The sequence below is a fragment of the Hippoglossus stenolepis genome, chromosome 1, assembly GCF_022539355.2.
Source record: "Hippoglossus stenolepis isolate QCI-W04-F060 chromosome 1, HSTE1.2, whole genome shotgun sequence".
In the NCBI taxonomy this organism is placed as follows: domain Eukaryota; kingdom Metazoa; phylum Chordata; class Actinopteri; order Pleuronectiformes; family Pleuronectidae; genus Hippoglossus; species Hippoglossus stenolepis.
The window spans coordinates 8720377-8735544 of record NC_061483.1 but is presented as its reverse complement, the minus strand read 5'-3'; the positions used below and the strand labels follow the sequence as shown (position 1 = coordinate 8735544).

Sequence of the window (15168 nt, the reverse complement as noted above, 5' to 3'; positions counted from 1 at the left end):
TTATTTATTAGTATTTGTACAACTCAACAACACTCCTTAATCATATATAAATTCATTTGTAAATGCAGCAAAGACCAAGGACAGGGTTTTCTTCACCATGAAAAGTTAGATTTAATTTCTTTATTGTGGATACAGAATACACGATGGTAGTAAAGATAGATATGACATAGGATGTGGATTCTAACTTGGTTAAACATTTCGCCATGAGGCAACATCCTAGATTGTCAGTGGTAGACGGTTTATTTTAGAAGCTTGCCGTGAGGCCGGTAGATAATAGCGTAGCTGTTTCCAGAAGGAGGAGGAGGACGACATGGAGCTTTGGCCTTTCCAGGTGACGCAGTCTCCAGCCTCACTGAGAGGTTGCAGGGCCTCAGATAGGGAACCTGGTGTCGACACTTCCGTTGTCTCAGTTGTGATGAAAATCAAGTGAGTCTGCCGCTCCACAAGAGCAGCATGGATGGCACTCAGCAGGCTGGACCCAAGACCAGGATCTGGAGAGGTGGGAACCAGAACCACCGTCCGGCTCTCCTCTATGCAGTCAAACACGGCCTCTGCTGCAGCTGCAAACAACCAGGGTTCAGATTATGCACGACTCCATTCATATTTCTGGGTTGATATGAAGAAATGTGAGGTCAATATTAATACGTACCTTCCCCTGGTAAGACGTCGCGATCATAAAGACAGAGGCTGTAACCAAACCTCCCTTCCAAAACACTCTCCAGCCGTTTTCTGTCCTGAGCGTTTAGTCCTGCGCCTCCGTCGCTCTCATAACACATCAAAAAAGCATCGTAGCTTTTTCCATCTAATCAAAGAACAACAACAGCTCTGTCACTGCAGTTCAATTGTCTGCACCCCCCCCCCCGAACAAAAGCACAAACTTATATCACTTTAACATTAAAAAAAATGTGACTCCTACCTGAGGCGCTTCTATGGCAGCCAAGAGTGTCTCTTAAGAAAAGAGTGATTTCAATTTTCAACTTCACGTAGATAAATAGTGTCACAGTCAGCACGACCACGATGCCCACAGTGCTGAGTATCAGGGGCGTGTAAGAACGGCGAGCTGTCGATTCATAATGGAGAGAGTCATATAGTTAATTTAAATTGTCACATTTCTAAACCCACATTTTTGACCCCAGAAAAAAACGTGGATTCATCATTAACAACGAGACTTTCCTGTTCTGAGAGTAATGTTGACGGAGTGTGGGTTCTGGCAAGTAGATTGCAGTCTACAGGTATAGTTTTTTGAAAGATCCTCTTCTGACACTTTTTTGAAGACCAGAGATGCCGTAATCTTTATTTGTTCACCATAAGGTTCCCTGGAAAAAACAACAAAGTGGATGAGGATTATGAAAGAGTGTTAATGTGACTGTGTTTGACATCTGCAGAGTTGTTGCTACGTGCATGTGCAGTGTTTACTCTTTGGTAGTTGTGAGAGATTTGTCACCCAACCAGAACAACGAATCAAAGACTGAGCAGGCCAGAGCTTCACAATCTATCACCTTTGTTGAACCTGGAAAAGACAGTTTGCAAGATTTAAAAGTAGTGATTTGAAAAGAAAAAACGTTTGTCTGTGTATCAGCGCTACAAGTTTGAGGCTCACCCAAATCCACATAAAATACTTCCTCATGTTGCGGTGAAATGATCACTGCAGTTTTTGTCACTACTGGGCAAAACAGAGAAAGCTCTATTTTAGAACACATGAACTTTAATGGGGATAAACGTGTAGATAAAGTGCTTGTCTTACCTTTTGGTTTGACATGAAGTACAAATGTAAAGGTCATATTATACACCTGGCTAGTGTACAGGAAAGATCTGGTACAGATGTAAACACCACCGTGGTTCTCTTCCACACTCAGGAAGTAACCCTTATTTGGCAACAACCGTCCCTCCTACAAGATGGAAAATAAAGTTTAATCTCTAAGCCTGAACTCAATGAGAAATTAAAAAAAAATGTATTCAGTCACAAATCAGTGGTTACCTTGTGCCATGTGATGCCGTTGCTGGTTATATTTACTATTCGGATGTTTACAGGAGGGCATGTCAATTCGCAGGACTGTTGTGAGTGACAGGTCTTTGAGGAATCGTTACCTCTGGACTGTGCTGTGTTCACTGTCACCGTGAACCGGCACTGGCAGCTGGAATTCCTTTCATGTCATAAAAGAAAAAAAGAAATAAGAAATAAAAAGAAGCTATCAGAACAGGAAACCGCAAAAACTGAACCACAACACCAAACCAACAAAGCTGGTCGGGTCCATGGATTCACGCTGTTGGCTAACACTCTGCGACGCCTCGGCAGAAATCCAGATTCATCCGACCATTCATCAACCTACGAATGAAAACTTACCCCAGAGAGCACGAGTAGTTCCCCTGATGATTTCCAGATGCACGGAGAATAACGAGACTCATCCCTTGAACCAGCACACCGGTCTCCTCCGCTGAGGACACGTCGGTCAGATCCATCTCCCGCTCGGTAGAACTGGTCCAGATGGGTTCGGCATCACCAGTAGGATTAACGTCACAGGGGCAGTGCAGCGCCACCATCTCACCTGCCTGGACCCGTATCGCCTCATGTCCCATTTGTTGTGCAACTGCGAGAGAGCAGCAAAAGGTTAACTTCATTTCACTGTGTTAATGAGCTGGATTATTGACAGCTAGAACTGAGTCAAATATATTATTGTATTGGATGGCCCACACCAGTGAAGCCAGTGAGTATTGGTCATAAACCTTGTCTCCTCCATGCAAGTGGACAGGACCATAGACCAAACTAAAAAGTCACAGTACATGTTGAATACAATTTTCTCAAACATGATTTCTCTCGTTTTAAGTAGTTATTATCACACTGATATGTGTATAAGTATTTATTTTCTTTAGGTTTTAATTAGTTAGTCGATGCTTTAAAAATAGGGGGAAAACGTCATGATTGAAAAATGAAAATACTAATAAATAAATACACAAAATATACAAATAATAAAAAATCACAAAGTATCACTAGTAATGATTTTCTATAATTTGTTTCCAATATAACAATAATAATAATTGCTGAAGTAAACTGGAGTGAGTCCATGGAGACATATACAGACCTTAAGCACCTTAAAACTACTGGGCTAGTGTTTCAATGGAAGTGCAAATGTTCCATGAGCTTGACACCACTGTGGTTATTTATGGGTTCCTTGTTTTCAATGAAAAGCTGTGACTGTGAGAACATGGTGGTTTGTGACCACAGCCTAGTTTCATGGTGCAAAAAATGTCAGAGCATTTAAGGAAAGATATGTGAAGAGACGCTGCAATTTTAAAGTGTTGCTGTGTATAATGACGTGTCGGTTCAATGTAATTTATTCAGTGATAAGCACTGATGTAATGTAACTAGGTGGTTAAAACCGTTTTGAGGCTTCTGTAGTCATATCCATTTTATGCTTGTTCCACAAAACAATTAGGAGGAAGTATTATAACTTTTACTTCCCTTTTTAATATCTTCATGCACTTGTTTCTTTGCAGATTCAGTAAAATTATACATTTAAAACAAATCATGATGAGTTATTTATAAGTTTTTACTTGTACTTGTATTTTCAGTACTTTGCAAATCCTTTACCTTCTACAATATAACATTGATGTGAGTAAATGCTGCTCCCTCCATCAACCATAACACAGTGAGAGCAAGCAATTTATAGTTGATTGGATACATTATGTAAAACCAGGCTCATGTCTTACCGGGTGTCGATGTGGGCAGGAAAAGGAGAGCGAGCAGAAAGGAAACCATCTCTTTGTTTTCACCGTCTTCAGCCTCCAAGTGCAGCTCTGCTGAATGACACTGGCGCATTTCCCTGATGATGATAAAAGAGAAAGGACGAGCATGATGTCGCTGCATGAACACACCGTGAAATCCCCCACCCAAGAGTGATAGGCTCCTATTACAAGGAAATTAGTAGTAATTTATCTCTTTGCACATCTTTCTATTATACAGTGCAATATTCATTATTGTTATCACTATTATTATTATTATTATTACTATTATTATTATGACCTGGTGGTGCTATCATCAATAACTACATCTATAAATATTACTCTACATATTTTCATTATATCCTGGTCCCTCTCTCTCTCCTCCCTCCCCTCTCTATGTAAAGTGCATTGGGATAATGGATGTTATGAATTGATGCTAATCAAATGAAACTGAATTGAATTGCAGGGAGAGGCAGAAAACCCAGTGGGCCCATTTTAAAGCCTCCATCTACATAGAATTCAAATCTCACAACACTTGAAAGATTAATATGTCAATGTATAAATATATAACAAGGATGATATTGTGTGTGTGTAAAAAATAAAGAGAGTATATATATATATTCTATTTTCTCTTTTATTCATGTCATTTTTATTTTTAGAAAACTATTGAGGAGGGGGGTTGAGTATGTTAACTGTTGATAAACTTTCCTTGACAACAGTTTGGACTATTTCCAGCATATGTGCTAGACTGAGCAAACTTTACTTATTTTACAAATACAGCAGTGCAGTATTTTCTCTGTTTTTAAATGAGACATTTTACGAAGCTGCATATGTATTGATTCTTTTCCAGTATGTGGTAGTAAAACACAGAATAAGCTAATTGTCACCTTCAGTCACATTTTATGAGCAAAACACTATTATAGAGAAATGAAGCCACATAGTGACATATACTAAAAACACTGATATGACATATCAATTGTGACTTTGATAATTTTTTGAACAGTTATCATCCTGGCTTGCTGTCTGTGATAAATATTATTTAGACAGACAGTCAGAAAGTTTACTGAGCTTTACTGGCTTCTCTACCACAGGCCGTCTCCTTGGTGACAGCTACAAGCAGCAGTGGTGTCACTCATTACGACGCAACACAACGTTGGAAACTTGGCTCGTGTGTGCCCTGCAGGGGTTTGTTACTATGCCGACCGTGGCTCTCATGTACTTGTATTGATTTGTGTCAGTGGCTGTGGAGCGGAGAGAGGACGGGATTTGTGCAAACTCCACTTCACGCTGTGAGGAGATGACTGACGTCCTGCGGCTGGTGTCCCAGGCGGACAGGCAGGATTTACCGACACTCTCCCTGCTCTCAGAAAATGGTGGGACCAAAGCTTGTTGTCTTTTTTGTTTGTTTGCTGACAGTCTGGTAAAGTGTCCATTCAGCTTCTGGTTGTAAATACAAACAATGCAACTTGCACAGTGTTATCAAATTTGACAATGAAAATGTATGTGTTCTGTTTTCAGATATTGACAGTATTTGGGCTGATGTATCTGCTTACATTGAACGACAGATGACATTACAGAAGGTTAGTCTGTCTGCCTGTCTGCCTGCCTGTCTGTCTGTCTGTCTGTCTGTCTGTCTGTCTGTCTGTCTGTCTGTCTATCTATCTATCTATCTATCTATCGATCTGTCTATTAGCCCATATATGTATGAAACAGTGTCGACACTGCCCATTCAATGGCCTAATAACAGTGGACTGATTGATTTCTTGTATCAGGGGGTCCAGCTGGCCGGATTGGGGACGTTCACCTTCTCTCAGCAGAGGCTGGATCTTGGGAACAGGTCCTCCGTGATCCAACGACCCATCTTCCTCCTGGCAGGGAAACTGCTCCAGTCTCTGGGTTTAAAGCAGACCAGGCCATTGGCTGCAGGTGAACACATTTTTAACAGCCTACATTATAATATTTTTAAAATGCATTACTACTACGGCTGATAGCCTATATTATGTGAATACAGGTCGTTGCTAATGGTAATTCTTTACCTCTGGTAAATATTTGGATTTGAGTCTTGGTGATCGGAAAGGATTTTGTTTCACAACGGTGTTTGACACATTGACAAAAGAACAATGAGGATTTGTGTGTCCCTCGCAGTGACACACCTGCCAGTGGTGCAGCTGAACTTTGCAGCCGTGTCACAGGAGACTCCCTTCAGTCGAGACGTAGTGGAGGGCTGCGTGAGAGAAACTCTTCTGTTCCTCTTCAGAGCTTTGGCCTCTGAACGAAACGTGTTTGTCACGTTCCAGGGGATTGGAGTTCTGTCCTTTACCAACAACAAGGTGGCTCCGCTCCGCTTCCTGTACTATGTTTCTTATTCTGTGATTCACGTTGTCGGCTATGATGGCTTGTTTGATATTAAATCTAATATCAGCTGATGTTCTTCAAAGGTCCGGATGAAGTTCAACAGATATTTTATTAATGCCATGGATGGAACTGGTAGGATGCTGTTAGCCTTTAACAAAGTGAGTATCAACAAGTGTGTTTGCAAGTAACAGCACAATAATAGCACATGTGCTCATATAAGTAATTGGTACTTTTGCCTCTCCAGAGACCTGGCAGCAGTGTCTCTTTACTGTCTGGTGGCGTGTCCAGGCTGCAGAGGCCACAGACGGTCAACCCCATCACCCTGCCAACCGTCTGCTCCCCTCAGCCACACCACAAAGACACAGACACAGATGGATGGTGCATGTCACCAGCTCCAGACCAGAGGAATGCAGGAGGTGAACGAGCCCTTTGCACGAGGCCGACAGTTCGAGTTTAATGAGTCAAATCCTAATCCCCACACGTCTCTCGTCCACATGCGGCAAAGAAAACTTTAGGCCGTTTAGGTTTAGAAGCTGAAGTAAACACGATATGGGGAAAATTATGTTAATTCTTATTTATCATGTGTAGCAGATTAATTGCTTGGTGAATCTACTCAGTGTTGTGTGTCTTCACAGGCGTCCCCCAACAGAGAGACTCTAAACCCCATCAGACACTGCAACCTGCCAAGATGAAAGCTCTCAATCTTTTTGAAGAAGTGAATCCAAAACCCCCAACGGAGGCCACCACGGACAAGTACTTCCCACACAAAGCCACAAGCACACACACAGAGACACACACACTCTGAGGCTCAGTTTTCAGTGGACCGAGTTGTTGTTTGCAGGTAGACGAGTCGCTGAGAGCTGAGAGCTCAGTGGTGGTCTCATATTGTTACTGCCCTGAGGCGGCTCACAGCTCCATCAATGATGCACAACTACCTGTGGGACAGATTCCCCTCATGTCATCGCCTCCCGGCACTGTCGACACACACACACAGACACACACACACACACGTGATCCTAGAAAATTGTCGTTAAGAAAAATGTCTCACTCCCCCAAATCTTAAATTGAGAATGAGACAGAGAGTGAAGGGACATCCAGCTAATATCTTCTATCCCTTTGTGAATCCAATAAGATCCTCTTGTTAGGTGTCATCATCATTACCCATAAGTTGCTGTCATTGAGTCTGTTATAACCTCAAATACACGTCAAAAGACTGTGTGAAAAGTTTGAGAATTAAAAGAATTGCTATATCTATATTAATCAAATGTTAAATAAACGTGTGTAAGATGTTGATTTATTTGGCTTCTATTAAAATCTCTTCCTTGCTCAAAAACACAACTGAAACAGCGTGGATTACGCTTCAGGAAGAATTTGACAAATAATGTGTCAAACAAAATGTTTGTGTAGACATGTCGCACAACATCTGTGTAATAATCTCGCAACAATTTCACAGAAATCAGGTAGTCACCCACTTCCATGCACATTATACACAAGTCAAGTATTTATTTCCACTCCCAGGCCTGTCACCTTCATCTCCCCACCAGAGGGCGCCCCCACCAAACTGGAGGAGCCTTGTGTGAGAGTTAGCTGCTCTGGCCACACTCGAGCTGGACAGGTGACTCCACTTGTCTGTATTGAAAAAGCCTGAGAAGAACATGATCCACAGACTTCATATTCTGAATCCTTTACATTGCTGATCCCCCGGCCTCGTCCCTACAGGAGCTGTGCTACCTGTGCATGCAGCGGGCCCAGAGAAATGTCCCAGTGTACCTGAGGAAGCAGCAACAGGCAGAGGAGAAAGCTCGGGACAAACTCCTGCTGCTGAAAGAACAACAGAGGGACAAGCAGCGCATGGAGGAAGAGCAGGTTTGTGTGACAGCAGGGGTCGTAGGTCACACAGCAATATACACAAACACAACATGAGGTCAAATGTCAACCTGATGATGATAGCTCTACCACGGGCATCACCAAAGTCATTAGGTTTCATCCTCTGGGGAGAATGAATGTCTGAACCAAATTTCTTCTGCAGCCCATTCAACAGTTATTGAAATATTGCAGTCGATCCACAGGCTGATATCCCCTGAGCTGCTGGTGTCGCCAAAAACTATGACTGTGCAGATTAAGTGGACAAGAGCTATAGTCCTGTGACATTTTCTCTTAAATATGTGAAAACTATCTTAATACATATATAAACATTTATTTTCTATTATATTTAAATACCTGTTTCACATCATCGACTGCACGGTTTGATTCACAGGTGTTTTGGGGATATTTCTTTTGGTTTCTATTCAAAGAAAACATGAGATCAGAAAACACATAGACTGAGGGTGTAGAAACATGGTTAAGCAAGATAAAGTAAAAGCAGTGAAATGTTTCACAAGAAAGAAAAAAAAAAAGACAGAGGTCACAGTAAAAACTCTCTCAACATTTGAGGAGTTAAGGGTGGTTCCGCTCTGCTCGGGGTCGGTGAGCTGAGACCAAGGCATCATCCCTTTTTCCAGAGAAGTGTGGGACCCCAGGGAAATTAAAATTCAAAACTGCTTTAATGTTGTTTTTGCCAGTATTACTTTGTGGTCCAATAAACCAGCCTGCAAAACTCTTCGCATGTCCCAAGAAGTCATAAGAGCCAAAACCCTCTAAGAAAGCAATTTTTTTTTATCCTGGTTAGAACTTTCCAAACTGTCCGTCACCTTATTTTTTTGGGTCATTGTGATGATATGAGGGATTTGTTTTTCTGTGTTCATCTGGCAGGAAAAGCTGTGTGAGCATCGTGAGCATGCAAAGCAGGTCGCTACATTTAACCTGCACATGTCAGAGAAGAAAGAGAAGACGTGTCCTCTGTACCCTGTGAGTATGGAGCTGATGGATCAACGCTTCAGACTTTAAGTTATAATGTCAAGGGGTTTAATAAATATCTATGTAAAGATTTGTTTCTGCTAAATACTCACACCCACCATCTGTCAGATTTAACCATGGACTGTAATTAAAGAAGGACGACATGACAGCTCCCCAAAAGTGAAGCCAAAGCATCTCCATCACCCCCCATGTTAGTGGACGGGACATGGACTCAACAAAAAATTCAAACTAGCCATGTTAAAGATGGTTCCTGTCAATTTGGGTAGTTTGTTAACATGTCAATTTTTTCACTAAGTTTGGTTTTAATTAGTCTCAGTTTCAACATTTCACTTTTTTTTTTACACACTAGCTACATTCAGCAAGAGTCTTCTCCAAGACTCAAATTCAGGCTATTATCCCCTTAAAATAGACTTTAATGGATATTTGGTTATTAACATGTAAGTGAAGGACTCTTGTATATTGGTGGGATCTCAATATCAAGTCAATGTCAACAGTCAATGTCTTCTCTGGGCTGCTTAGACTTCATTCATCTTCCCGGCTCGGCCGCTCACTCCCGTCAAACGGATTCAGCAGCACCGTTACATGAAAGATCTCCAGAGCCAGGTCGAGAGCCGGCAGGAGCGCGAGGCTCAGGACCAGCAGAGCCGACTTTTACTGGAGCATCTAGACCAGGTCCAGCTGGTGCAGGAGTGAGTCTGTAATAATGGCACCGCACAGGCATTTCAAATGATCATCTGATGTGATAACGTACGTCTCTTATGGGGTTTCTGTTTCAGGATAGCTTTGCAGAAGGCTCAGCAGCTCCAGCAGAAACACGAGAAGACGAAGCATTACAAGAGAGCTCTGGACACTCAGGCAAGGAAATACTTTAAAGGTGACATGAAATACCCATATTCAGGTTCATGGGTTATTACCTGGAAAGGTTTACAAGCTCCAACGCTCAGAAAACACATCACTTTCCTTAAACTTTGCAAACCTTTTAGATTCACAAGAAAATATAAAAGGAAAGAAAAAGTGAAAAAGAATCGCTCCACCTTTAAAAGCTGATTTTTCAGGCTCAACATTTTGCAAAGGATGTCGTCAAGCAAGGATCACCAAGTTATACATCATGTTTATTCATTGAGTCCTTTTTGATTTATCGTATGCCAGAAAAGATATAGCATCAACATCAGATCGAGGATTTCCAAATATGCTTTTGTGCTGATCAGGATGAGGAAGGTCATAGGTCAAAGGAAGGCAGAGAAGCGGCCGCCCATCCTGCCCATCAAGGGCATAACTGCAGTTTAAGTTTTTATTTCATAAGCCACAGTGTACTGTAAATCTGCCATAGTGTTACTTTGTGTCTTATGTGCTTTGTTCCACTTTTTTAACCTTTAACACAAACCACTGCTTTAAAATCATGATACACAGGATGTAGATTCTTCTTTTATTGCACCAAAAGGAATGAGAGTCACATTGTGCCATTAAACTCACTATTCAATAAAAATGTCCTGCCAACAAAGAGTTGTAAAAGAAACAAATTCAACAACCATAAACACACTGAGAGTGTGAACTCCCGCCAGAGCTAACGCCCTATCTCACAATGATGAAGAAGGTGAAAAGAAAATTCCTCCATCAGCCTCCTTAAACAAATCTGCTCCTAAAGTGCCCCCCCAGCGATAAAATTCCAATAAGACTGGTTGAGTTTTTTTTGCGTAATCCTGCTAACAAACAGACAAACAGCGATGACAACTTGTGGATTCATTTCAGGGAGAACTTCTGGAATATAAACAGAGGCCGTGAGGAACTAAATTGTTATTTTGCTTATTTCGACTTTCGGATGAGAAAGGCCCTCTCACCAAGCGACATCTGAAAGAGAACTGAAATGAGTGTGTTCTTCCTCGTAGGTGGAGGATAAGAAGCCCACAGAGCCTCCAGAGTGCCAGACTGACAACTCCGGGTTCGACCGCTGTGAGACGGCAGCCAGGAACACAGAGAGCCGAGAGAGGGCGCAGAAGGTCACCACTGTCTAAGTGTCAAAAGTCAAAGTGATATAGAATCTGCCCTTTTAGAGCGTTATATTGTTATACACCATTTTACGGGACTTATTTCATTGATGCATTAACATGAAACCAACTGTTTCCATGTTGCAGCTGATCGAGGTGTAGATGATTATTTAATAAGCTAAGACGAGACAAGATAATCACTATGGAGAAATTTGTTGTGTTACAGCAGCAAATACAAATATTACAAGTACATAAATGAATAAATAAATGTATAAAAGAATAAATGAAGAAATAAATAATTGGAAAAATACAAAAATTGGTCTCATACATGGTGAAACTGATGTTAATCTACATCTACTTGCAGCTCTTTCTGGTAAATTTCAGTGCAGCCACTCAGAGGAAAAAGGAAGAACTGCACAGCCGCCAGGCACAGCTGGAGAAAGAAAGGGAAATGCTCAAAAGCAGCAAAACGGAGTGAGTTTGGAAGGAGGCAATGAGTGAAATAGTTCACAATGAGGATGTGGAGGAGAAAAAGAAGCTGTGAACACGGTGGGAGTTTGTCTCTTTCTGGTATGTTTTCCCTCCAGGCTAATACTGGACCGCATTAATCGCTTTGAGAAGAAGCAGCACCTCAGCAAATCATTGGAGGATGAGTGGAGTCGCAACGTGAAACTCAAACACCGACGAGAGGAAGAGGAGAAGCGCTTCCTCAGGTTTGTAGATGTACCCTCACTTTGAACTTTCATCGCTGTTCATCGGCTCAGCGACATCGAAGAAGTGCAGCCCATTTCAAAACCTGCCTGTTTGCTTGACCTGCGGTAATAATGCTTGTTGCAGCTTCTGAATCTGTAAATGTGATTGAGCCACGTGAGTACAGATCGGCTGCAGGATCAGAATCCACATAATCCTGAAGCTGCACCACTGCTGCTGCACAAAGATCAGTTCACCTGTTTATTCAAAGTTCTGTGAAGCTCGACTCAGAACCCTCAAGTAGAGAATCAGTCGTTGTTATCGTTAACGTACGTTGTTGATGAATCTCAATCGCCGCTGCTACAGAGCGCTGGTCGCCTGTTTATATAAAGTTTATTGATATTGAACGTATCGCTTTTCCAAATCGCACCAAATTTGACTCTGCACTTCCTCTGGCCATTAACAACACACGGGCCAAGTGTGAAGCTGATAAGATGAATGGTTCTTAAGATTTTCAAGTCACATACAGACGTTCAATATAAAGATCATCAACCATTACTTTAAGTTGCTGCATCCTTGGGACAACTGAACACTTCCTGTTCCTAATCTCCCTCTTTTCTCAAAAAAAGTGGTTTGATTAAATGTCTCTAAATTTTGTGATGTTGTAAATTATCTCCCATTTCCCGGTATCTCACGAACTGAGCTTCAACACTCTTCTGTCTGTGTTCAACCTGAGACGATGCTACATCATTCATTCATTGTTTTCATTCATTTATTCTCTCTGTCCCCAATCCCTGTGCTCAGGTCTGCTGGTCAGCTGCTGGTAGATAAGCTTGCACAGTACCAGCGCTGCTGCCAGTGTAAGAGAAGGACCACTAACTTGGGAGAGACTAACATCTGGAAGGACTCGTATTACCTCTCTGGCTCACAGTACATGATTTGATGATGCTTGCTGCAGCGCTTGAACATCTGAACCTCACAGCCTGAACAAGACCTCAACACTTGTTTAATGTGAGATTTATTCTTGTGCTTTTTCCGAAATTCAACTTTGAAGTTTGTGTTGGTGGTTTTTTTGGCATTTTTAATCATGAAAATAGTTAAGAAACAAATCTCTACTCAGTTATTTAGTTTGGTTCAGAGTTACAGTGTGTTAATATGAGACTGTTGTTCATTTTCCGATAATCATACTCACACTTTAATGCATCCATGTGTTCACACCATTCACTGTATATAAAGATGGACGGAGAAAGATGGAAGCCAAACTGTCTCACTCGCCCCCTGGTGGCTGGCTGCATTATAGGTCATAAATCCCATCTCCTCCATGTCTGCAGATGAGACACGGACCAAACCAAAGTACACGTTAAATGTATTTCTTCCTCAAAGATGGTTTCTGTTACTTTAGGTAGTTGTTAACACACTGATGTTTGTTCAAGTGTTTATTCTACTGATGAGTTTGGTTTGAATCAGTTATTTGATGCTGAAACTGAGTCAACATTGGTCGAGCATGTTTAGCAGCAGGACCACCCCCCCCAAATCACTGCTGCACAGACTCTGGCTCCAGATGCAGAAGATGCCAGTATTAGTATACGCGGATATTTTGGCAGCATTTCCAGATGGTGGGAGGAAGTGGAGAGCCGTTGGCCATCTCTATTTACAGTCTTAGTTTCACATTGACAAGTCAAAACTTTCCAATATCAGTCACACAACTTTGTCTGATTTTAGCAGCTTCGCAGCAGCAACGGAGCTCTTTGACGAATCCTCCGTTTGAATGAGCTTTCATCTTCTTAGCCATTTGCTGACTCATCACAAAACTTGAAAGCTGCTTGTTGTGCACAAATGTCCGCGGGGGAGCATGAACGTTATCCAAGCACATTTGTGTGTTTTACAACTCATGCACTTCAGCTTCATGCTTTGAGGTTGTCCTCTTTCATCGCTGTGACCGTGTCCCCACACATTATCCACTCGGACTGGTCTTTCACTTCAGCAAAAAAAAAATGAATCATGAAAAAATTCTGCATTTTCAGTGTTGACTCATGTCTTTCCTTCACCTTGACTGTGACCTTACAACCAGAGGGCTCCGTCTGAATAACACCTTAATCCATGTAATGTACATTTATCACAGAATAAATTGAATTGCTGTCATGTCATGTTTTTGTGAATTCTCTTGGGGGCCGTACATGTTCCCCACTCTGGTTTCCACTGTGTATTACATGAGGGGATACTCACCAAAGTATTACATTTGAGACACAGCAATAATGTGTAGAATTGGAAACAAGGTATGAGAGGATTAAGTACAGTGGTTGTCATGCAGATAGAAGATAAATTGAGTAGAGTCTATATTGACATAAAACAAGCTGGAACATGTTGTCAAGTTCAGGTTGTAAAAAACTTAAAAGATACATGATATCAACATATAAAATTATTTTTATTTTACAGATTCTGAAAAGCTTCAGCTGTACATGATCTTGACACAAGCCAAGGTATCTGTCCCCTGTCTGACCCTGAAGTCGTCCCTATATTCCACAGTACAAACAGTGAAGTACATTACTTACAGTGCGATGAAAAGCGAGAGGGGCCCCAAGTGTCTGAGCCCTGTGAGGAGGAGAAAAACAACAGAATCATTCTAAATCATTCTCCATAAATCATGACGAGCTGGAAACAAATTGGAGCAAAACGAAAAGAAAAGTGAGGAAAACAAAACAAGATAAGGATGAAAGCGGGAACGTGGCTTTAATGTGGGTGGAGGGTTTCATGTGATGGGGAGTTTCTATAGATGATAAATGTTGTGTTGCAATATTCTTCTGGCAGTCGGCCCAGTTCTGTGTGAAGCCAGAACTCCCTTAATGAGCCCATGGAGGCATCTGAAGGTCTTTGTACTGAAACAGATGCACAATAAACTTCTCCACACGTTCTGGTTGAGTAATTTACAAACTGACAGATCGTATGTATAGACAAAGACGTGTGTTGTTGAGTATGCGCCGTGTGGTGGCACAGAAACATGTCTCCCTCATACTCCGAGCGAAGAGAAACATGACCCAAATCAGGATCCACCCTGAAGCATCTACAAACTAGAGATCGTCCACTTGTTGGGGCTCGTTCCATTTCAGAGGTCTTTAATATCGCTGTGTTGCACCAGCACTGGTTTTATTATAAGTATAAAAATACCTGGTGCATAGGGGAAACACATACAACAGTCATATCGGAGCCAAACGGAAGTTTCGAAAACAAGTGTAGGGGAAATTTCCTCCAAAATTGTTTCCACTGTCAAAAACAAATGAAACTCATTAGTCTCTCCTCTGCCTCCAGTGTTTGTGTGTGTATGAACCAGATCCACCCATCTCCTGCAAAGTCCTGTGGTGTGTTCTTGAGATTTAACAAGTCCACGCTGACCTTCAGTGATACTCGAGTGGACGAGTGAGAAAACTATGTGTGTCATCCTACTCACTGATCTGAAACACAACTGAACGGTGGATATTTCCCATGATCCTCGACTTCCTGCACCAGAAGAATTGTTGCTGTCACACATACACTAAACATATTTGAATTTTCCTCGCTGAATAAC

At 41.7% G+C, this 15168-nt stretch overlaps 2 protein-coding genes across 3 annotated transcripts; one reads left to right on the top strand and one right to left on the bottom strand.

Annotated features, from left to right (window-relative positions):
- Positions 1-86: 86 nt before the first annotated feature.
- On the bottom strand, positions 87-3871 carry LOC118099808 (interleukin-18 receptor accessory protein-like). 2 transcript variants are annotated; one of them, XM_035145765.2, is made up of 10 exons: positions 3709-3871; positions 2345-2588; positions 1979-2144; positions 1745-1889; positions 1601-1660; positions 1417-1510; positions 1174-1316; positions 917-1060; positions 650-802; positions 87-560 (listed from the first exon to the last, which is right to left on the bottom strand). In XM_035145765.2, exons 1-10 carry the CDS (start codon positions 3863-3865, stop codon positions 217-219), a joined length of 1650 nt encoding a protein of 549 aa, XP_035001656.1. In that variant the 5' UTR covers positions 3866-3871; the 3' UTR covers positions 87-216. The 2 variants fall into 2 exon arrangements, with proteins under 2 accessions (XP_035001656.1, XP_035000783.1); XM_035144892.2 differs by having other exon boundaries at positions 1601-1663; positions 3709-3869.
- A 1080-nt stretch (positions 3872-4951) lies between these two features.
- LOC118099095 (coiled-coil domain-containing protein 81) lies at positions 4952-13748 on the top strand. Its single transcript, XM_035143796.2, has 16 exons — positions 4952-5093; positions 5239-5300; positions 5493-5646; positions 5866-6050; positions 6159-6233; positions 6320-6491; positions 6711-6828; positions 7594-7690; positions 7795-7941; positions 8827-8922; positions 9451-9620; positions 9708-9786; positions 10818-10928; positions 11281-11390; positions 11504-11629; positions 12411-13748. The coding sequence occupies exons 1-16, from the start codon at positions 5018-5020 to the stop codon at positions 12547-12549; spliced, it is 1917 nt and encodes a 638-aa protein (XP_034999687.1). The 5' UTR covers positions 4952-5017; the 3' UTR covers positions 12550-13748.
- The last annotated feature ends 1420 nt before the right edge of the window (positions 13749-15168 follow it).